We start from the raw sequence: 25,578 nt of genomic DNA, 5'->3' as shown, positions 1-25,578 counted from the left end.
TTCTACCACTTTTTCATAATTCATTCTGATATAACATTATATCGACCATATTCTAAAGATAGTTGTACAGAATATATTACCAAACCTGTCAACGGTTTTAATCACGATTTTTTAGAATTTCAATGTACATTTTACAAATATGGTATCACAAAACCTGTCAAATGTTTTAATCACGCTTTTTTAAAATTTCACTGTAAATTTGACAACTTTTTCGATAATTGTAATAGATGATACCTTAAATCGGTCATTTGATCAAGATATATTTATAATATGTAATGACAATTGTATCTGAAGTAAACTTGAACCAACTTAATTTCTTTTAACAATATTACATTTTTTAGTGAATTCTACCCCTTTTTGATAATTCATTCTGATGTTACATTATTTCGACCATATTCTAAAGATAGTTGTATAGAATATACAACCAAACCTGCCAACGGTTTAAATCAAGTTTTTTTTAAATTTTAATGTAAATTTGACACCTTTTTCAATAATTGTAATAGATGATACATTAAATCGGTAATTTGATCAAGATAAATTTATAATATGTTATGACAATTGTATCTGGAGAAAACTTGAACCAACTTTATTTCTTTTAACAAAATTATATTTTTAGTAAATTCTACCACTTTTTCATAATTCATACTTATATGACATTATATCGACCATATTTTAAAGATATTTGTTTAGAATATGTTTTCAAAACTGCCAACGGTTTTAATGACGATTTTTTTTAAATGTCACTAAATTTGACAACTTTTTCGATAATTGTAATAGATGATACCTTAAATTGGTCATTTGATCAAGATAAATTTATAATATGTTTTGACAATTGTATCTGAAGTAAACTTTAACCGACTTAATTTCTTTTAGCAATATTATTTTTTGTTAGTAAATTCTACCCCTTTTTCATAATTCATTCTGATATAACATTATATCGACCATATTCTAAAGATAGATGTATAGAATATATATCCAAACCTGCCAACGGTTTTAATCAAGTTTTTTTTTTAAATTTCACTGTAAATTTGATTTTTTTTTTCAATCATTGAAAAGATACCTTAAATCGGTCATTTGATCAAGATAAATTTATAAAATGTAAAGACAAATGTATCTGAAGAAAAACTTGAACCAACTTAATTTCTTTTACTAATATTATATTTTTTTAAAAATCTACCACTTTTTTATAATTCATTCTGATATTACATTATATCGACCATATTCTAAAGATAGTTGTATAGAATATATTTCCAAACCTGTCAATGGTTTAAATCACGAGTTTTTAAAATTTCCCTGTAAATTTGACAACTTTTTCGATAATTGTAATAGATTGTACCTTAAATCGGTGATCAAGATAGATTGATAATATGTAATGACAATTGTATCTGAAGTAAAATTGAACTAACTTATTTTCTTTTAACTATATTATATTTAGTAGTAAATTCTACCCCTTTTTCATAATTCATTCTGATATTACATTATATCGACCATATTCTAAAGATAGTTGTATAGAATATATTGCCAAACCTGTCAACGGTTTTAATCACGATTTTTTAAAATTTCAATTTATATTTGACAACTTTTTCGATAATTGTACTAGGTAATACCTTAAATCGGTCATTTGATCAAGATAGATTTATAATATGTAATGACAAATGTATCTGAAAAACTTGAACCAACTTAATTTCTTTTTAACAATATTAATTTTTTTAGTAAATTCTACCCCTTTTCATAATTCATTCTGATATAACATTATATCGACCATATTCTAAAGATAGTTGTACAGAATATATTACCAAACCTGTCGACGGTTTTAATCACGATTTTTAAGAATTTCAATGTACATTTTACAAATATGGTATCACAAAACCTGTCAAATGTTTTAATCATGCTTTTTTAAAATTTCACTGTAAATTTGACAACTTTTTCGATAATTGTAATAGATGATACCTTAAATCGGTCATTTGATCAAGATATATTTATAATATGTAATGACAATTGTATCTGAAGTAAACTTGAACCAACTTAATTTCTTTTAACAATATTACATTTTTTAGTGAATTCTACCTCTTTTTGATAATTCATTCTGATGTTACATTATATCGACCATATTCTAAAGATAGTTGTATAGAATATACAACCAAACCTGCCAACGGTTTAAATCAAGTTTTTTTTAAATTTTAATGTAAATTTGACACCTTTTTCAATAATTGTAATAGATAATACCTTAAATCGGTAATTTGATGAAGATAAATTTATAATATGTATGACAATTGTATCTGAAGTAAACTTGAACAAACTTAATTTCTTTTAACATATTATATTTTTTAGTAAATTCCACCCCTTTTTCATAATTCATTCTGATATAACATTATATTGACCATATTCTAAAGATAGTTGTATAGAATATATTATTAAACCTGCCAACGGTTTTAATCAATTTTTTTTTCAAAATTTCACTGTAAATTTGACATCTTTTTCGATAATTGTAATAGATGATACCTTAAATCGGTCATTTGATCAAGATAGATTTATAATTTGTAATGACAAGTGTATCTGAAGTAAACTTAAACCAACTTAATTTCTTATAACAATATTACATTTTTTAGTAAATTCTATCCCTTTTTGATAATTCATTCTGATGTTACATTATATCGACCATATTCTAAAGATAGTTGTATAGAATATATAACCAAGTCTGCCAACGGTTTAAATCAAGTTTTTTTATAATTTCAATGTAAATTTGACACCTTTTTCGATAATTATAATAGATGATACCTTACATCGGTCATTTGATCAAGATAGATTTATAATATGTAATGACAATTGTATCTGAATTAAACTTGAACCAACTTGATTTCTTTTCATAATATTATATTTTTTTAGTAAATTCTACCCCTTTTTCATAATTTACTCTGATATTACATTATATCGACTATATTTTAAAGATAGTTGTATTGAATATATTACCAAACCTGTCAACGGTTTTAATTATGATTTTTTATAATTTCACTGTAAATTTGACAACTTTTTAGATAATTGTAATAGATGATGTCTAAAATCGGTCATTTGATCAAGATAAATGTATAATATGTAATGACAAATGTATATGAAAAACTTGAACCAACTTAATTTCTTTTAACAATATTACAATATTTTAGTAAATTCTACCCCTTTTTGATAATTCATTCTGATATTACATTATATTGACCATATTCTACAGATAGTTGTATAGAATATTTAACCAAACCTGTCAACGGTTTTAATCACGATTTTTTTTATAATTTCACTGTAAATTTGACAACTTTTTAGATAATTGTAATAGTTGATGTCTTAAATCGGTCATTTGATCAAGATAAATTTATAATATGTAATGACAAATGTATCTGAAAAACTTGAACCAACCTAATTTCCTTTTAACAACATTACATTTTCTAGTAAATTCTACCCTTTTTCATAATTCATTCTGATATTACATTATGTTGACCATATTCTAAAGATAGTTGTATAGAATATATTACCAAACCTGCCAACAGTTTAAATCAAGATTTAAAAAAAAAATTCACTGTAATTTTGACAACTTTTTCGATAATTGTAATAGAAGATACCTTAAATCGGTCATTTGATCAAGATAGATTTATAATACGTAATGACAATTGTATCTGATGTAAACTTGAACCAACTTAATTTCTTTTAACAATATTACATTTTTTAGTAAATTCTACCCCTTTTTGATAATTCATTCTGATGTTACATTATATCGACCATATTCTAAAGATAGTTGTATAGAATATATAACCAAACCTGCCAACGGTTTAAATCAAGTTTTTAAACATTTTCAATGTAAATTTGACACCTTTTTCGATAATTGTAATATATAATACCTTAAATCGGTAATTTCATCAAGATAAATTTATAATATGTATGACAATTGTATCTGAAGTAAACTTGAACAAACTTAATTTCTTTTAACATATTATATTTTTTTAGTAAATTCTACCCCTTTTTGATAATTCATTCTGATATTACATTATATCGACCATGTTCTATAGATAGTTGTATATAATATTTAACCAAACCTGTCAACGGTTTTAATCACGATTTTTTATAATTTCACTGTAAATTTGACAACTTTTTCGATAATTGTAATAGAAGATACCTTAAATCGGTCATTTGATCAAGATAGATTTATAATATGTAATGACAATTGTATCTGATGTAAACTTGAACCAACTTAATTTCTTTTAACAATATTACATTTTTTAGTAAATTCTACCCCTTTTTGATAATTCATTCTGATGTTACATTATATCGACCATATTCTAAAGATAGTTGTATAGAATATATAACCAAACCTGCCAACGGTTTAAATCAAGTTTTTAAACATTTTCAATGTAAATTTGACACCTTTTTCGATAATTGTAATATATAATACCTTAAATCGGTAATTTCATCAAGATAAATTTATAATATGTATGACAATTGTATCTGAAGTAAACTTGAACAAACTTAATTTCTTTTAACATATTATATTTTTTTAGTAAATTCTACCCCTTTTTGATAATTCATTCTGATATTACATTATATCGACCATGTTCTATAGATAGTTGTATATAATATTTAACCAAACCTGTCAACGGTTTTAATCACGATTTTTTATAATTTCACTGTAAATTTGACAACTTTTTAGATAATTGTAATAGATGATGTCTTAAATCGGTCATTTGATCAAGATAAATTTATAATATGTAATGACAAAAGTATCAGAAAAACTTGAACCAACTTAATTTCTTTTAACATATTAATTTTTTTAGTAAATTCTACCCCTTTTTGATAATTCATTCTGATGTTACATTATATCGACCATATTCTAAAGATAGTTGTATAGAATATATAACCAAACCTGCCAACGGTTTAAATCAAGCTGTTTTGAAATTTCAATGTAATTTTGACACCTTTTTCGATAATTGTAATAGATAATACCTTAGATCAGTAATTTGATCAAGATAAATTTATAATATGTATGACAATTGTATCTGAAGTAAACTTGAACAAACTTAATTTCTTTTAACACATTATATTTTTTAGTAAATTCTACCCCTTTTTCATAATTCATTCTGATATTACATTATGTTGACCATATTCTAAAGATAGTTGTATAGAATATATTACCAAACCTGCCAACGATTTTAATCAAGATTTAAAAAAAAAATCACTGTAAATTTGTGTTCGTAGATAGTAGATGTTGTTGTGTCCTGTTAAATTGTTATACGATGATGACTGATGTTCCCATATTTTGACTATTTTATTGATTGTGACTGTTTATTTAACGCATCATGTAAATGTAACGGAATTTGATGAGACTGTTATTAAAGTGAGAGGGTTAGCGCTATAGAACCAGGTTTAATCCACCATTTTCTACATTTGAAAATGCCTTTACCAAGTCAGGAATATGACAGTTCTTGTCCATTCGTTTTTGATGAGTTTTGTTTTTTGATTTTGCCATGTGATTATGGACTTTCCAAATTGATTTTCCTCTGAGTTCAGTATTTTTGTGATTTTACTTTTTTTTGACAACTGTTTCGATAATTGTAATAGATGAAACCTTAAATCGGTCATTTGATCAAGATAGATTTGTAATATGTTATGACAATAGTATCTGAAGCAAACTTGAACCAACTTGATTTCTTTTCATAATATTATATTTTTTTAGTAAATTCTACCCCTTTTTCATAATTCACTCTGATATTACATTATATCGACTATATTCTAAAGATAGTTGTTTTGAATATATTACCAAACCTGTCAACGGTTTTAATCACGATTTTTTATAATTTCACTGTAAATTTGACAACTTTTTCGATAATTGTAAAATATGATACCTTAAATCGGTCATTTGATCAAGATAGATTTACAATATGTAATGACAAATGTATCTGAAAAACTTGAACCAACTTAATTTCTTTTTAACAATATTATTTTTTTTAGTAAATTCTACCCCTTTTTGATAATTCATTCTGATATTACATTATATCGACCATATTCTATAGATAGTTGTATAGAATATTTAACCAAACCTGTCAACGGTTTTAATCACGATTTTTTATAATTTCACTGTAAATTTGACAACTTTTTAGATAATTGTAAAAGATGATGTCTTAAATCGGTCATTTGATTAAGATAAATGTATAATATGTAATGACAAATGTATCTGAATAACTTGAACCAACTTAATTTCTTTTTAACAATATTAATTTTTTTTAGTAAATTCTACCCCTTTTTGATAATTCATTCTGATATTACATTATATCGACCATATTCTATAGATAGTTGTATAGAATATTTAACCAAACCTGTCAACGGTTTTAATCACGATTTTTTATAATTTCACTGTAAATTTGACAACTTTTTAGATAATTGTAATAGATGATGTCTTAAATCGGTCATTTGATCAAGATAAATGTATGATATGTAATGACAAATGTATCTGAAAAACTTGAACCAACTTAATTTCTTTTAACATTCTTACATTATTTTAGTAAATTCTACCCCTTTTTGATAATTCATTCTGATGTTACATTATATCGACCATATTCTAAAAATAGTTGTATAGAATATATAACCAAACCGGCCAACGGTTTAAATCAAGTTTTTTTTAAATTTTAATGTAAATTTGACACCTTTTTCGATAATTATATAATACCTTAAATCGGTAATTTGATCAAGATAAATTTATAATATGTATGACAATTGTATCTGAAGTAAACTTGAACAAACTTAATTTCTTTTAACATATTATATTTTTTAGTAAATTCTACCCCTTTTTGATAATTCATTCTGATATTACATTATATCGACCATATTCTATAGATAGTTGTATAGAATATATAACTAAACCTGCCAACGGTTTAAATCAAGTTGTTTTGAAATTTCAATGTAATTTTGACACCTTTTTCGATAATTGTAATAGATAATACCTTAAATCGGTAATTTGATCAAGATAAATTTATAATATGTATGACAATTGTATCTGAAGTAAACTTGAACAAACTTAATTTCTTTTAACATATTATATTTTTTAGTAAATTCTACCCCTTTTTCATAATTCATTCTGATATTACATTATATTGACCATATTCTAAAGATAGTTGTATAGAATATATGACGAAACCTGCCAACGGTTTTAATCAAGTTTTTTTGATTAATTTCAATGTATATTTGACACTTTTTTCGATAATTGTAATAGTTGATACCTTAAATCGCTAATTTGATCAAGATAAATTTATAATATGTAATGACAATTGTATCTGAATTAAACTTGAAGCAACTTAATTTCTTTTAACATATTATATTTTTTAGTAAATTCTACCCTTTTTTCATAATTCATTCTGATATTACATTATGTTGACCATATTCTAAAGATAGTTGTATAGAATATATTACCAAACCTGCCAACGGTTTTAATCAAGATTTAAAAAAAAATTCACTGTAAATTTGACAACTTTTTCGATAATTGTAATAGATGAAACCTTAAATCGGTCATTTGATCAAGATAGATTTGTAATATGTTATGACAATTGTATCTGAAGCAAACTTGAACCAACTTAATTTCTTTTTACAATATTACATTTTTAGTAAATTCTACCCCTTTTTGATAATTCATTCTGCTATAACATTATATCGACCATATTCTAAAGATAGTTGTAAAGAATGTATTACCAAACCTGCCAACGGTTTTAATCAATTTTTTTTTTATAAATTTCAATGCAAATTTGACACCTTTTTCGATAATTGTAATAGATGATACCTTAAATCAGTCATTTGATCAAGATAAATTTATAATATGTAATGACAATTGTATCTGAAGTAAACTTGAACCAACTTATTTTTTTTTTACGAATATTATATTTTTTTAGTAAATTCTACCCCTTTTTCATAATTCATTCCGATATTACATTATATCGACTATATTCTAAAGATAGTTGTATTGAATATATATTACTAAACCTGTCAACGGGTTTTATCACGATTTTTTAAAATTTCACTGTAAATTTGACAATTTTTATTCGATAATTGTAAAAGATGATACCTTAAATCGGTCATTTGATCAAGATAAATTTATAATATGTAATGACAAATGTATCTGAAGTAAACTTGAACCAACTTAATTTCTTTTTAACAATATTACATTTTTTAGTAAATTATACCCCTTTTTCATAATTCATTCTGATATAACATTATATTATTAATTCGTATATTTTAACTAATTTGGTTCGTTTAGGAACAGTCACATGTTAAACTATATTTTCGAAGGTACATAGAAAAACGGCGGATAGCAAAAAGCATATTGCACGGTTATTTTTAAAAATCTAATTATAGAAATCTGAAAACCAATATACGTAATGACGTATTCTCAACATCCAATCAAATGCTTTTCTGTATAAATTCCGGTACAATCACAACAACTTGAACAAGCAGACGTTAACGATAAATGGTCACGAAACGAAGATTCGCATCTCTCGAGGATGAAGACAAGGGAAAATCTGTTGGAAAACGTTGATTCAAAAAACACTAAAAGGCAAACAAACACAGCTATTAATAGTTTCCGGGAATATCTAACAGAGAAAAGCCTTCCCCTCGACTTTGAGTCTTACGATGATGCACAGTTGGACGACGTATTATCCAAATTTTACATGGAAATACGCAACAAAAATGGGGAGATGTACAAGAAGACGACCATGCAGTCTTATCGCCAAGGCTTGCAACGGCACTTATCTAAAACAAGGGATGTTGACATTCTCAAAGGTGACAATTTGAAGAAGTCCAAAAAAGCATTTCAATGTATGACAAAGGAGCTAAAAAGACTTGGTCTGGCAGCTGTGGAGCACTATCCAGCAATTGCTGATGCTGATATGGAAAAAATGTACATGTTTTTCTGTAAAGATTTGGAAAGTCCAAAAATGCTCCAATACAAGGTAACTATAACATAATAAAAAAGAGATATCTCCCTGATCCTGATCCTACAATGTACATGTCCTAAGTTCATTAATTGACACGACTTGTCTCTCTTGTAGTTGTACTGTATATATATTCCTCGTACAGTGCACTATTTTTCGCAAGTATTTAAAAAGTTACCTTTTCATTTAAAATTTGTAAAATATTTGTTACATGAATTTTACATTTGAAATTAATTCAATAGACCGTTAAAATTTAGAATTAATCAAATGGACCTGTAACCGGTAATTTTCTTGTGAATGTTTTATATAACAATTTGAAAATTACAATTAAATTTTGTATCACATGTATTTTATTAATATTGAAGTACATACAATATTCTTTAATTTCAGGTATTTGTGGACATAATGATTCATTTTGGACGTAGAGGCAAGGAGAACCTGGTAACCTTAACAAGACAGGACTTTGCAGTACAGCCAGATACAGAGGGTACACTTTATGTTTATAAAACCCATGATGAACTAACCAAAAATCATCAGACAGATAGTGAAAAGTCATCCGATGGTAAGATGTATGAAATCAAAGGTAAAATAAATATTAATGTCAAAATTAATAAGATTATAAGGCGGGCATTATCTGATGACCTCCAAAAGTTTTTTAAGATTTGTATATATCAGGAAATTATTCTAGTCTTTAAGATAAAGGCTGTCAATAAATCCAGGGGGGACTAATTTTGGGTGACCCTTCTCGTCTTAGTTGGGATGGGAAGTTTTGTTTATCCCTCCAATTGAATATAAAAAAATCTTGTAAGTGCAGGTTCACTACTCACCATTTCTCCTATATTAACAAATGTATAAAATTATGGAAAAAAAACTATATTAAAAAAAAGACATTTTTAAAGATATTTGCACACGAGAAGCTGAAGATGATTAATATGGAAAAAAAGATAAAAAAGACCCAAACAATAACATTTTTTCAAAAAAAATGTACAATCTTGTCTTGTCTCTCAAGTCCTATATATATATATTTATGTCATTTCTTACTAATTTTTCTGTTTCAATATATCATATGCATATCTCATATTTGTTTCTCAATATAGACAATATTCTTTTCTGGTAGTGACCGATGTCCAGTAAGGTCGTTTGTAAAATATATACGCCGTCTGAATCCAAAATGTAATGAACTTTTTCAACAGCCAAAGTTAACAGCTAAAGATGGGATACATTATGACAACATTCCCCTTGGACACAACAAACTGGGCGTATATATGAACGAGATAAGCAAGGCAGCCAAACTTTCAAAAGAGTATACAAACCAATCATGCAGAGCTACAACTGTCCACATTTTGGATGAGGCACAAATTCCCAGTAGACACATTATGAGTGTCACTGGTCATAAATCTTTAAAAACATGTGAAAAAAACAAAAAAATGATGTCAGACACATTAAAGGAGCACTAGCTACGATATATATAAAAAAAATAAAGTATGATTTTTTTTAGATTAATCATTAATTAAATTGGAATAATGAAATAATAATTTGCTTTTAGCAATCAATTTGCTTTATTTTTGTTGAAATAAGCGATTATACATAATTTTTGACTGATTCACTTGCAAGTGAAAACGTCATCATCATTCTAACCGGTATTCATGTGAACTTCAATTTAACCCCTAGCTAGAGACTGACAACGCATGCATTGTACGTGAACTGGTTATTTAAAGAAAAAAAATGTCAACAATGAAAGTGAAACTACGGTAAATCATTTGATTACTAGTTCGATCCACATAAATCATTCTTATACGGTTAAAAACAATGAGAAACTTATATTTTTAATCTATAAATTCAAATCAAACAGACCTATAAAAATCCAGTTGCACGTGCTGGTTTAACCTATTCATATCTTTATTTGTGTTTACATCGCTTATATGGTCATCTGAGGTCAAATCGATAGTTAATTAGATGGCATCTGGATTTAAATAAACACGAAACGAACCTACATATCATCTACCCCATGCTTTGTAAACTGTTTATTTTAAACGTTTGATAGATTGGATAAATGTTTTACATTGTAATTAATCAATTATGAGAATTTGAGTCAAATTGGTGACCATGAATTTGACAGCTAGTGCCCCTTTAAGTGAAAAAACACTATGCAAAACATCGAAAGTTTCGAAACCAGCCGCTTTGTCTTCAAATATTAATTTTTTGTGTCTTTCACAAACTAGTGTGACTGTAGAAACTGAGGCGATATCAACTAACTCATTTGGCTCTTTCAATTTACAGCCATTGTCTGACTTTTAAACTCAAAACCTCATGAATGATATCATTCCTGAAATGGCAGCTGATGATGGTATGGATGATTTATTTAAATCCCTAGAAGTTCCAAGATGTATACCAAAACAGTCAAACTCGTTAATGCTGCTAGTATGAACCAGAAAGCTATGCCAGTTCCAGTATTCAATAACTTTTCAAATATAACTGTCAATTACAATTTTATTCAGAAGAATTAATGAAAAAAAGTGTTTCAGAAATTTATTCATTATTAAATTGTTTAGTCTACAAAGAACAATAGTTAAATGTTGCAATTGTATTTGAATTGTTGGCATATTATTTATGACTTCGTCCTCAGTCGATATACTTCTTTCAGGTCGATATATCCTTGCATCGACCTCATACAAAGGCTATAATTGTATAATATCGACCATATTCTAAAGATAGTTGTATAGAATATATTACCAAACCTGCCAACGGTTTTAATCAAGTGTTTTTTTTTAAATTTCAATGAAAATTTTACACCTTTTTCGATAATTGTAATAGATGATACCTTAAATCGGTCATTTGATCAAGATAAATTTATAATATGTAATGACAATTGTATCTGAAGTAAACTTGAACCAACTTAATTTCTTTTAACAATATTATATTTGTTAATAAATTCTACCCCTTTTTCATAATTAATTCTGATATTACATTATATCGACTATATTCTAAAGATAGTTGTATTGAATATATTACCAAACCTGTCAACGGTTTTTATCACGATTTTTTAAAATTTCAATGTAAATTTTACACCTTTTTCGATAATTGTACTAGATAATACCTTAAATCGGTCATTTGATCAAGATAGATTTATAATATTTAATGACAAATGTATCTGAAGTAAACATGAACCAACTTAATTTCCTTTAAACAATATTACATTTTTTTAGTAAATTTTACCCATTTTTCATTATTCATACTGATATTACATTATATCGACTATATTCTTAAGATAGTTGTATTGAATATATTACCAAACCTGTCAACGGTTTTAATCACGATTTTTTTTAAAATTTCACTGTAAATTTGACAACTTTTTTTCGATAATTGTAAAAGATGATACCTTAAATCGGTCATTTGATCAAGATAAATTTATAATTTGTAATGACAATTGTATCTGAAGTAAACTTGAACCAACTTAATTTCTTTTAACAATATTACATTTTTTTGTAAATTCTACCCCTTTTTGATAACTCATTCTGATATAACATTATATCGACCATATTCTAAAGATAGTTGTATAGAATATATTACCAAACCTGCCAACGGTTTTAATCAAGTTTTTTTTTAAATTTCACTGTAAATTTGACCACTTTTTTATCGATAATTGTAAAAGATGATACCTTAAATCGGTCATTTGATCAAGATAAATTTATAATATGTAATGACAATTGTATCTGAAGTACACTTGAACCAACTTAATTTCTTTTAACAATATTATTTTTTTAGTAAATTCTACCCCTTTTTCATAATTCATTCTGATATTACATTATATCGACCATATTCTAAAGATAGTTGTATAGAATTTATTACCAAACCTGTCAACGGTTTTAATCAAGTTTTTTTTTAAATTTCACTTTAAATTTGACAACTTTTTCGATAATTGTAATAGATAATACCTTAAATCGGTCATTTGATCAAGATAGATTTGTAATATGTAATGACAATTGTATCTGAAGTAAACTTGAACCAACTTAATTTCTTTTAAAAATATTACATTTTTTAGTAAATTCTACCCCTTTTTGATAATTCATTCTGATATTACATTATATCGACCATATTCTAACGATAGTTGTATAGAATATATTACCAAACCTGCCAACGGTTTTAATCAAGTTTTTTTTTTTAAATTTCAATGTAAATTTGACACCTTTTTCGATAATTGTACTAGATTTTAACAATATTACATTTTTTAGCAAATTCTACCCCTTTTTCATTATTCATTCTGATATTACATTATATCACTTGGTGAGCATCCTACCAAGACTTTAACTGTGTTTCTGTTCTTGTATGTAGAATAAGTAGACTGTTGAGCAATTGGAGACTTCGGTTTCTTAACAGGCATTTCTGTCCCATCTACAAGCAGTCTAGTTGATGGAAATTTCAGCTTAAAATCAGATGGACTAAAAAAGCGGACTAAATCTCGACTTGGCCACAAAACTTACTCCTTCCATTGTCTAGAAATAAAGTTCAGCCATGTGATCCATATGTTTGTCACTGAATGTTCAGAAATGCCAAACAGTCTACTAAGTTCAAAATTGATTTTGTGTCTTCTTACCTTGATAAGGGTTAAAAAAAAATGATTTTCAATATTAAGTTGGTCCACTCTGTTATACAAGTAGTTCATATGGTATATTCCCTCTCCAAAAGAAGCCAAGACAAATATAAAGTCATTGTAATTTGCCAACCCTGTATAAAACAATACACCAGCATCATCATGCCTAAAATTTTCTATAGAAAGGGAAACCCAGAATGGCGTTTGACAGCTAAATTCACTATTCAGTGGAACAGCAGTATATAATATGTGCGACTCTGCATCAGGTACTATGGGTGCTGTTGTAGACTCGACATATTATTTCCGTCCTATATCAGAAGTACATGGATCATTTATTTCAATATTTTGTTCTGTGAATGATAGTTCAGATTTTGTTTTGTTTCTTTTAAAAAGTCGATCACTTCTGTCTGGGGTGTTTGAGGATAATTTTCTTTTCCAACAAAATACAGATGGAACAGATCCTTTTTTCAACTGTTTTCTGCTAACATCTGTGCCTACAAGAATAAACACATAATTAATTATTAATATTAAAAAGATGACCTGATATTTTTTTTTATCTGTTTATCATACACTGTTTTCATTAATCCAGCTTACTTTTAACAGATTAAACAACCACATTAGAAATCATCACAGCAGGATATGACATGTGAAAGTACATTATCTGTATAAACATTGATAATTAACAAATTATGCTACATGTAATAATGACACATTACAAATAAATCTTTCTATCATGAGTTAACAAAAGAAAATATTCTATTTACATTTCTATTGCAACAAATGTTCTCATTTTATTCTTCCCTTTATGAGGTTAAATAAGAATTAAAGAAAAATATCATAAGCGTATTTTAGACTTTTTAAAAATTATTTAATAAGTATTAAAACTTGTAATTGATGTGTAATCATTTTGCAAAAAAATGATCATGACAAACAACACTGCTTTTGCTTGGTGTCAATTCTTTGTGTTTTTCTTCATAAGAGTTTCTTTTGATTGCATTTAACCATTTCTTTTTTAATTCCCAATTTTTTGCGAAAAGATGTCCACCTCTGTTAGAACATCCAGGTACACAACAACAAGTAAATGGCATTTCAATTAACAAAACTTATAACTATTTATATGTAAAGAAATATCAACACTGTAAGTTTATATAGGACTAGAACACACCCGTGATATCGCGGGTCCTTGACTGAATTAAAGTATATAACTATGCGTAAGCCTTATTTTAGTATTGGTATTGTCATCTGATAAAGTCGTGCCGATTATAAGATACACAGTTTTCTCTGCTTTCAAATCTTTCTGTTTGAACCCGTCGACCTGGAACTTTCAATTATTGGTAATAGTCAGTTTCTGGAATTGATTTTTTTTAATCAACAGCATTGTCCAATAAAGTTCAATTATTTGATTCGCTATTTTACGTCATGCCCGTTAACAAATTGAAAACTGTACCTATAATGGTTTAACCTATAATGGTTTACTTTTTAAATTGTTATTTGGATGGAGAGTTGTCTCATTGGCACTCACACCACATCTTCCTATATCTATACGCCTTATTTTAAGTCCAAATTTTTAGTATTCGTATTTTCATCTTAGAAAGTCTTGCTAAATAAAATAAAAACTACAATAGGAAACAATTTTACAATGATTGAATTTAGTTGTGTCAACCCTGTCAAGAAATAAATAAATTAACTATGTCCTTTTACCTTTTACTAGTAAATCTATTTCACTCCTTTTAATCTGTGCGTTTTAAGATATTTTGATTAACATTATTATATGCTTAATTTATATAAAATAGTAGGTGTAAATATTTTTATGATAGATTTTACATTAATACATGGTTTTAGGAGGACTTACCTTGTTTGTACTGGATACCTAAACTTCACAAAATTCCGTACAAACAAAGGTACATTGCAAGCTCATCTGCATGTTCCACTAAAGTGTTGTCGATTAGATTGACCAAAATTCTTTTTCTGTGACAAATAGGCTGTAAAATGTTTATCATCTCTTCAAGATAAGTATGTCGTTGTTCCTGTGAACAAAGCTTCAAATAATATTGTCTTATTTATAACTCGTATTACTATGAGTGTCTTGTAAACGAATTAGGAATAAATGAGCACTCCGGTAATCCCACATACAAAAACATATTAATTGACATGGATGAGTTTGTGGCGAATCATAAGTCCTTCATGGCTTCAATGAACATTTCATTGAACAACAAATCGGAGGACTTACCTTGTTTGTACTGGATACCCTACTTCACAAAATTCCGTACAAACAAAGGTACATTGCCGGCTCATCTGCATGTTCCACTAAAGAATTTTCCATTAGAATGACTAAAATTCTGTCCGCAGTGAAAGAGGGTTTTCAGATATACTGTGAAACTGTTTACTCGCGTAGTGGTATTAACCATATGTGGATTTTTAAAAACTCTAAAGAATTTCTGGATAATTTTAATTCTCGGGTCTGAAAAAAGTTCTATCATAACTTATGATTTTTCAACCTTTTATACCACTTTTCACCATGTGAAATTGAAAAACCGCCTAAAAGAAATTATCTACAATGCTTTTCATCATATTAATGGTAGCATACGCTATAAGTTAACCACTTTACCATAAGGCATATTTTGTTAATAGGAAATTAAAAGGCAAAACATGCTGCACAAAGGAACAAGTGATCAGTATGCTGGAGTTTCTTATTGACAACATATTTGTTGAATTTGGAGGTAGACTTTTCCAACAAATTGTCGGCATTCCTATGGGAAGAACTGTGTGCCTCTCCTTGCCATATGAATCGGAGTTTCTTCAGACGCTTGTCAAAAACAAGATCAAAGAAGCCAGGTTATTTAATTTCACTTTCAGAAATGTTGATGCTGTTCTTTCCATTAACAATCCAAACTTTTCTGATTGGGTTCCATTAATATATCCACCAGAACTAGAAGTTAAAGAGACTACAAACACGGCTTCCTCTGTCTCATTTTTAGACTTGTTCCTCGAATTTGACAAACAGTCATCTCAGTACCAGAATCTATGACAAACGAGACGATTTTTATTTTGAAATTATTAATTTCCCCCACCTTTGTAGTAATATAACAACTTTTCCAGCATATGGAATATACATTTCCCAACTTTTTCGGTATTCAAGTTCTTGCAGCTCTGGACTGAAAGTTAATTATGCAAAGTCTGATATGCTATTCGAAAGACACCTGTCAAGTGCGAAAGAAAAAAACAGACTGTATGTACTTAAAAAATTGCAGAGATTAACCAGTGAAAGGCACTTCCTGTTAGATCTGATAAAGAAATATGTAAAGACATTTATTTTGATTTTGTAAGGCAAATATGTTTGAAAGTTGATTCAGTGAACAAAGGATGTCAATGTTGCTTTGATTTGATTAGCATGCAATATATAGGAAAGTTATTAAAAAATGTTTAGACTTATTTGAAAGTGTTTAAATCATATAACAGCATTCCCTCTTCAGTTTTTTTACAGCATTAATTTTCAGAAATTACTCTGATTTTTTTTTATGTAATAGCTTTATCATTCAATCACACTTAATAACATGAAAATGACATATACATTTGTGTAGAAAAAAAGAGTAGGAATCATATACTTTGAAAAATTGAAATGAATCTATAATGATTTCTAGATATTAGTGTGTAGCATCCAGTCTTGGTTGGCAATTTGATAGTTGTCTAATTGAGAATCAGACATACCAAATTCTTTCTTTTAGATGCAATACAAAAAATGGTTTTCTATTTCCAGGAGGACAATTCGCCTGTCAAAGCAGGTACAGAAGGTAGTGGCCAAGATCAAACAGTCTTTGGCAGAATACAATTTGGTTGGATATCTGTCCATGTCTTTTCCACTCAAATTAGATTTTGAAGACATTAAAAACCAGGAAAATGAAATTTGGCGGAAAGTTGAAGTGACAGACCGAGCTGATAATTTATCAGCTGTGAAAAGACAGGCTATTCAGTTGAAGTCAATGATTGGCAGAGCTAAGGAGAAGAAGTGCCTCGTTAAAGCATAAATGGTTTCCACAATAAAGTGGTACAGACATGATAAAATTGAGAATGGAAATGGGGAATGTGTCAAAGAGACAACAACCCGACCAAAATAAAAAAACACAACAGCAGAACGTCACCAACAGGTCTTCAATGTAGCGAGAAATTCCCGCACCCGGGAACATTCATTGCTCATTACTTCAATGAATAATTCTATAGAAGGACGAAAAGCGTGCCTAGTGAAGGAAGGATTATTCATTGAAGCAAAATTGTTGGAATTTATCAAATCGTTTGATGAACATATTATTGTTGAAGAAAGTGTACAAACAATATTTTTTTTCTATTGTTGGATTGGATAAAGATGTTGTTGAGATAAATGATTTTGATGAAAATGATTTTATAAATGTTGATTTTGTTGATGATGATTGATTGATTGTTGGTTGCTTAACTTCCAGTGGCAAATATTTCATGCATATTCAGGACGAGAACAAGTTCACAATAAATACAATAGGTAGGTTGATACAATAGAAGCCACCTGGGGTGATGGTCGGAGAAATTTAGACTGCCACCGGAAAAGAAGGGTATTGATGATGATGATGAAAATGATATAAATGATTAGACTTCAATGAAGAGAATTTAAATTGTGAAGATGACAGTGATTTACATGATATTTAGACCATCAATTTTTAACAGTTGTAAGAAACTTATAATTGTTTATTTACATTCAATATTGTTTAAGTGAATTGTTTTTTTTTCTTTCTTAAATCTGTTTAGAATTAAGTTATAAACACTTTCAAGCCTTTACTTTTATTGTATGATTAAAATAGGAAATTTTGCACATATTACTTAATATAATGTCATTTCTGATAGAATTTTTATTACTAGACACCTCTTTGAATTATGGATTATAAAGGATATTTTTCTTTTGACATTTTTGTCTTTTTAAAATCTTGTTCTAGAATTATTTCAAAAACGTCTTGATACAAGTGGAAAATAGCAATGAATTTTATTAATATCGTAATCCAACTAACTCTGTCAAAAAATTGTGTAACTAAATTAGTAGTTTTTGAGTATAATACATTTTTCCAATTGCTATTACCTATCAAGTCAGACTTTTTAGCAAATTTTTTGAGAAAACGGGTGAGGAGTACAAAAAACTAATTTACAAGAATCATGTACATCCCATAACACTTTTTCTTTTCAAATTTCTTTAATACACATATGTTTTTTTTAATCATTTATAACAAAGAAGTTGAAATTATATGCATTTTGTTCATAAATCAGAGAAAAATAACAAATTGACAAAATTGATAGCAAGTTAACTGAAACATGAAAAAGCATTAAAATATGATAAAACTTTCTATAGTTTTTTTTAAGTTAAATTTATTCAGATTGGTTCACTTTTCATGTATCTTTATTAAAAGAATGTAAACAAGTTTAATTTTGGAACTGTGATTTTGTTCACAATGATAGCTGCAAAATGGGACAAGCCATTGCAAAAAACAAAATAAGGTTATTTTTGTTATCTATTCTGACATCAAACTCAGATCTTAGATCTTTTTTAAGTTCTACTTTTTGTATAGCTGTGTGTTTGTTCATATTATTGCCTATATAGGGGAAGGGTTGAAATCTAATGAAATATGTTAAACCAGCAATATTTTATCAAATTAGTTGTCAAACTCAGTCAAATGTTAAAAAAATATAGTATTAAACCGACGGCAGGTTTTAGTGTTGTCTATACAATTATTTTTAGAATATGATCGATTGAAGGTTTTACCCAATACAACTATAGAAAAAGAAGTCACATGTGTTCACATCTGCTTCTTTACTCTTATGAGTGTTCCTAACTTCTACTTCAGCATCACATGTGTTCACATCTGCTTCTTTTCTCTTATGAGTGTTCCTAACTTCTACTTCAGCATCACATGTGTTCACATCTGCTTCTTTACTCTTATGAGTGTTGTTAACTATTACTTCATCTTGATTATTTGTAGAGTTAAATGTCAAAGAGAAAGTAAAACAACAATTTACCCATTGTACAATTGTACTTCACATTTTATTATCAGAACAATTATTTGATCATTATTTAAGGAATGGCTGTAATATTTTTTCTGTCTATGTAGAAATAACATAATAAAAATGGTGCACACTGAATAACGCGCGTATGTTGTTTCGAATAGACAAAACAAATATTACAGTCATTCCTTATGAATTATGAATGATACCATGTATATTTCAATTTTTGAAAATGTTCAGAAGGGGCTATGTTTTTTTTTAAAGTTTGTTTCCAGTTTTTGGAGAAAGAAATAATTTGCGTTTGTTTCACCCTCAGCTGCCACTATATGTAATGCTAAAATTGAAAGAAAAAAATTGTTTTCGACTTGTCGCCAAAAGAAATAGATTGATTTTCGCCGCAGGCGAAATAAATTATTTTGTCCAGAAAAAAAAAACATACCCCCCCCCCCCCCCCCCCCCGAAAATCAAATGGTTGCTGCCTTATACCAGTCATAAGATAAAAAATACACCATTATATAATTTCAAAGATGATTTATTATGATTGGAATGTACTTCCTTTATATTATCCTCTTGAATGTATGTCTCAACGTTTATTCCAATTGGAATTTTTGTTGCATGATAATTTATCTTTGGAATAAATATTATGGCGGAACTTATGTTCTTTGACAATACCTCTTTGACAATACCAATAAACGACCAAAACATTTTCTATTTTGGATTGCGTATTAAAAAATTATTTGTGCCTTTTTGTCCAGTGAAAAGTAAAATCACAAAAATACTGAACTCAGAGGAAAATCAATTTGGAAAGTCCATAATCACATGGCAAAATCAAAAAAACAAAACGCATCAAAAACGAATGGACAAGAACTGTCTTACCACTTCTGCACTTTCCGTCTTACCACTTCTGCACTTAAAATTAACGGTACCAATTTTCATGCACCAGATGCACATTTCGACAATTCATGTCTCCTGGGTGATGCTCGTGGCTAAAATATTTGAAATCCACATGTTGTGCTTAAAGGAAGAGATTGTTGTTTTCTCAAAGTACAATCTTTTGGCTGAGACAAAATATTTGTATGTCTGGACGTTAAACGACAAATTTATTATTTTACCTGTGTGACGTGCATAATATAATTGTCATGTAAGGTACACACAGTAAAGACATATCTGTGTCGACTCTATCAATAAAACATGTGAAAGCAGTAGAGTCACAAGGTTAATGCTCTTTAGAAAGCTATAGAATACTTGGCTTTACCCTAATTTATGGTAATGTGTATGCATGTATTTGTTGAATTGGTATTGGAAATGTGGTATTTTTTAATATTGTTTGATATGAAAGGTTATACTTTATGCAGATACAAATATTTTATAGACACAAACTCAATAACAATTCAGAGAACAATTCTTCAGTCTTTCCACCTGGATAATAAGAATGAAATTTGAAAACGGTGTTAGAAAATGTCGCTCCTTGTTGTTATTTGATACCTCAAACTGATATACAAATAATAATAATTTTGTAGTTTATGGCATGGAGAGGTGCAATTGCACTGTTTTCACCTTAAAACAAAGAGTTAAATAACTTAATGATATCTGTAATGTCTCCATTGGACGATTATACAGGTTTTAACAAAAGGCATTGACTCTTCACAGTAGACTCTACCCGTTTCCCGACTTCTTGGAATTCACAACTGGACAATCTGCAATCTTGTGACTTGGCTCATTACATCCAAAACATAACAAAGTACGCCGTTGTGACTCAAACCTATTGTATCTACTGTTATAATTAGTTGACTGTTGCTTTGTATTAACGATCTTTGTTAATGTTTCAATCTGTTCACTTTGTTTCTGTACAATACCCAATAATTGGTTGAATTTATCAGATTGTTCACTACTACTGTCAGTTTTATCCTTACTAGCGCAAACATCAGTTGTAGATTCTTCCGGTACAGTATCAGTTGTTTCGCTTTTCATCTTTGTGTTGTATCTTTTATCTTAATATTCTTCCTCCTCAGACCACACAATAGCTTCTTCACGTAAATCCGAAAATGGTATATGAGATTGTGCACGAACTATTTGTTTCAGATGTTTTCTTAAGAAACTGTCTTGTACATTTTGTGAAAATTGGTGGCACAATGTTTTCTCTTTATTAGGCATCCAAGTAGAATATTTATTTGTAATCTTACTCATTAAATCCATTAACACATACGAAAATTCCCTGAGTGATTCATTTGGCTTTTGCACACGATCTAAAAAATTCTTCTGTAGTTTAGTAATGCTGTCCTTTACACCAAATGCATCTTGTAAAATTTCTAAAATTTGATCTGGACTTTGTCGAACTAGATGAGAACGGTATTTCACTTCATCTTTAGCAGAACCTTTAAGTTGTAAATATATAAAATCCGCTTGTTCTTGACGGGACATCTCACGTGCATGTAACACAGTATTATCATCTTCAATCCAACCTTCAACTTGAAAATTATATCCAGTAAACTTTGGAACTTTTCTGTCTTTTTGCACATAAACAACATTCTTTTCGTTCGATGGTGTCTTTTTCACTTCATTTTCAACACTAGGTTTCCAAGATAGTTCTTTAATTCTATTCTGTAACTCAGTCACTTGCTTTTGTAAAGACTTACAAGTAGGATTACTTGCCATTATGAACTTTCAAAACTATTGAAAATTACCACAAAAATATATACAAAAATTGCAAAAATACACAATATATAACTCCACTCTATATTCACAAAAAACGAATCAATGCTTAACTATAATCCAGTATGAATAATACACATAATCCAAAATGAATAAAACACATAATCCAGATTGAAAAAAATAATAAACATATTTCATCATATGTCACCATGTATCACAATATCACATATATTCCAAATACAGAAAACAGTTACTTCATTGGTAAACGGTTTCGGCACTGTTTTACATCTTCGTCAATGTTCGTCTTATATCGTCAACTCCGACAATGTTCGGTTAAGTCCGTATATATTCCGATAACAAATAATATCCGTCACTGGTCGGCTCCTTCCGTGGATTTCCGGTCTGGTAGAAACTCCGTCAAAGTTCGTTCATCTCCGTGGATAGCCCGATGACACACACATCAGCTTCGTAAAGGTTCGGCTTCCTCCGTGGAGGGTCCGTAGGTGGCCTGTTGCAAGGCAAAATTTCTGTCCCTATCCAATAAACCCTACTTTTCCTGTGGCAGTCCAAATTTCCCCGACCATCATCCCAGATGGCCTCTATTGTAAGAACCTACCTATTGTATTTATTGTGAACTTGTTCTCGTCCTGAATATGCATGAAATATTTACCACTGGACGTTAAGCAACCAACAATCAATCAATCCTCCGTGGATACCCCTCTCAGCCGTCAGATGGAATGCCAGCAGTCATTGCCTTCTAGTTTGTCGACGACGCCATTTGTGACCAGGTGGAATAAGGCTCAGATAAATTATGCAGAATGTTCATATATTCTAATAAATAGAATATATAATAGAAGGTAACGACAGATCTGAAATATACAGATAATGACAAATAAATACAACTTTACATATAAATGCATATGAATATATCATTGTGTAGCAAATAATGTATATAATGTTTAATTACACAATTGCAAATAAATAATAATGCAAAATACAGTTAAATGACCACTTTGAATGTAAACAATTTGTTAATCAATGCAAATGAAAACTGTTCACTAAAGTAAGTTGACCATACTACTATATAAAATACTATATAACATTGAAAGTTAATTACAGGTAAAAAGAATATATAAAGTTTGAAATACAATTAGCAAACTAAATGAAACTAAATAAAATATTTAAGTCAAAAACATTTAACCATAAACTAATTTGAAAAACCCTTAAATGTAAATACCTTATAATGCTGGCTACGGCTCTTAATGTTGTTTCTGGTGTTTCTTATTCTGCATTGACAATATAGTTAAAAAGTATAATATATATAGTCAAAGGGTGAACTGTTAAACTAGATAGAACCAGATAAAACAACTATTAAGTAAGATAGTTTGTCCAATAGCCAGTGGTGAGTAAATATCAAAGAGCCCAAATAGAGTATTTTGGATTCATTGAACCATATAATACAAAATATGTTCAATATAGTAAGATCATTACAATTTAGGGTAAAATAGATATAATAGATATAAACTAAGTACAAAATTGGGAATAATATCAAATAGATAATATGTATATAAATGAACTTGTCCACACACATAACACCATTGAAGGTACGATATTTTAACACAACACATTTTTACAGGTAAACCTTAAAATGCACAAGGTAAAGCTAAATAATTAGAAGTTGAACTGATCTGCATTAAATGATCCATAAGATATAGCAAATTTCTCTACATCTGAGGGACATTCAAATGGATCCAGTTTGGTCTGATTTTTTTTAAAGTCATCATCACATAATACTTTCTCTGTCTTCCATACAGAAAGCATGTGTTTTGCTGGTCCTATAGGATCAATTGCTGTCATTTTTACTGGATCTGTATCTGTATTTTCTATCTTCTGCCAATTTAGGCACACCTCCAAAAATAGGAGTAGGAAAACTATCCACCAATATCAAAAAAGAAAAAAAAACGGTCACACTATTTAATTATTTAAAGTTATATCACAATCTTCCACCAATAAGACAAATTGTCAAGGTTTATTTACACACACATAAAAAAGAAAGATTCGTCTTCTTATTAATTTTAAATGTCATCTAAGCACACGGTCTCTCATCTGCTATAAATTGGGAATCACAAGGATTTTGAAAAAATTAAAATGTTTATACTTATTAAAAAAAAACCTAAATGAGACAATTTATACTATTTGAAAAATAATTTATCCAACTAGATGAGATAATTTATACTATCTGAAAATAAAAAAAGTATGAAAATTTTTAAGGGAAACGGGGAAGTACCAAGATGCGATCAGTCCTCAACAAGGCATATTATTTAACACACGTGACTGTTTTTGACTTCTTTGAAATGTCCAGTAACTGATATCTTCTAGTATGTAATTTATAGCACAAGCTTCTGCATAATTAGTTGAGTATCAATGTCTGACATTTTTGGAATTAGGGGCCAAAAAGGGCCCAAATAAGCAGTTTAATATATTTACACTATTTAATCATTATAAAATTATAAAAATATGTAAAATTACTACTCAAGAAACAACACAGAGAGACAAAAAATACCATGAACTAGATTTTAAAGTGATTTTTTTTCGTGATCTATTTATCTGGAAACAGAAGAATTGTTTACGGAGAAATAAAAACAAAACATTTATGGATCTTTTATTTGCGGTGTGATATTCACAATAAAATATACATGTATGTATGCAGCTACCAAATACAACAAAAGTAAACACTAAAACGTACACTCTCATACAGTTAGCACTTAAAACCTTGCATTTCATTTCACAACACACTCATGCCTTATAAATAACACATTTAAACTACTACACACTCAAATGGCTGAAAAAGAAGACCCAAACAGCAAGCACTAAAAAAATAATATTTACATCAAACATTGTAACAACGATACACTGACAAAAAAAAAAAAAAAAAAAGATTGTAATTTTTTCAAAGAGAAAGTTTCATAAGAATTTTACATTTAAATGTAATGACATTATTGAAATTAAAGATTCATATGTTTATCTTGGTCTGCTATGTAATTACATCGGAAACTTCTCTAAAGCTCGAAAAAAGTTGGTAGACTGTATTTGATGCATTGGCGGTTATTTTGACCTACTTCTCGGATATATGGGGGTTGGAAAATAAAAATAATACTGAAAAAAATATATCTACAGTTTTGTAAGGGCATTTTTTTTGGGGGGGGCGATCGTCTACGCCAAATTTAAAAGTGTATGGGAAACTTGAAAGATTTCTACTTGAACTTCACATCAAATTGGAATGTTTTTGGCACAAGCTAGCAACAAATGATATACACGAGTAGTGGGTAAACTCTATAAGGTACTTTGGTACATGCATGAACA

General features: G+C 28.6%; 1 protein-coding gene across 1 annotated transcript; it reads left to right on the top strand.

Moving 5' to 3' along the window:
- Positions 1-8,525: 8,525 nt before the first annotated feature.
- Positions 8,526-17,573, top strand: LOC134718258 (uncharacterized). Its single transcript, XM_063580752.1, has 4 exons — positions 8,526-8,975; positions 9,348-9,540; positions 10,075-10,087; positions 17,306-17,573. The coding sequence occupies exons 1-4, from the start codon at positions 8,526-8,528 to the stop codon at positions 17,571-17,573; spliced, it is 924 nt and encodes a 307-aa protein (XP_063436822.1).
- The last annotated feature ends 8,005 nt before the right edge of the window (positions 17,574-25,578 follow it).

This window comes from Mytilus trossulus, chromosome 5 (assembly GCF_036588685.1).
Source record: "Mytilus trossulus isolate FHL-02 chromosome 5, PNRI_Mtr1.1.1.hap1, whole genome shotgun sequence".
NCBI classification, from domain to species: Eukaryota; Metazoa; Mollusca; class Bivalvia; order Mytilida; family Mytilidae; genus Mytilus; species Mytilus trossulus.
This window is presented reverse-complemented; position numbering and strand designations above follow the sequence as displayed.

Excerpts from the sequence above, each read along its gene's own strand:
- LOC134718258 (XM_063580752.1), top strand. The coding sequence starts at position 8,526 with ATGAAGACAAGGGAAAATCTGTTGGAAAACGTTGATTCAAAAAACACT. Across the intron at positions 8,976-9,347 it reads CAAAAATGCTCCAATACAAG|GTATTTGTGGACATAATGAT; the intron begins GTAACTATAACA and ends CTTTAATTTCAG.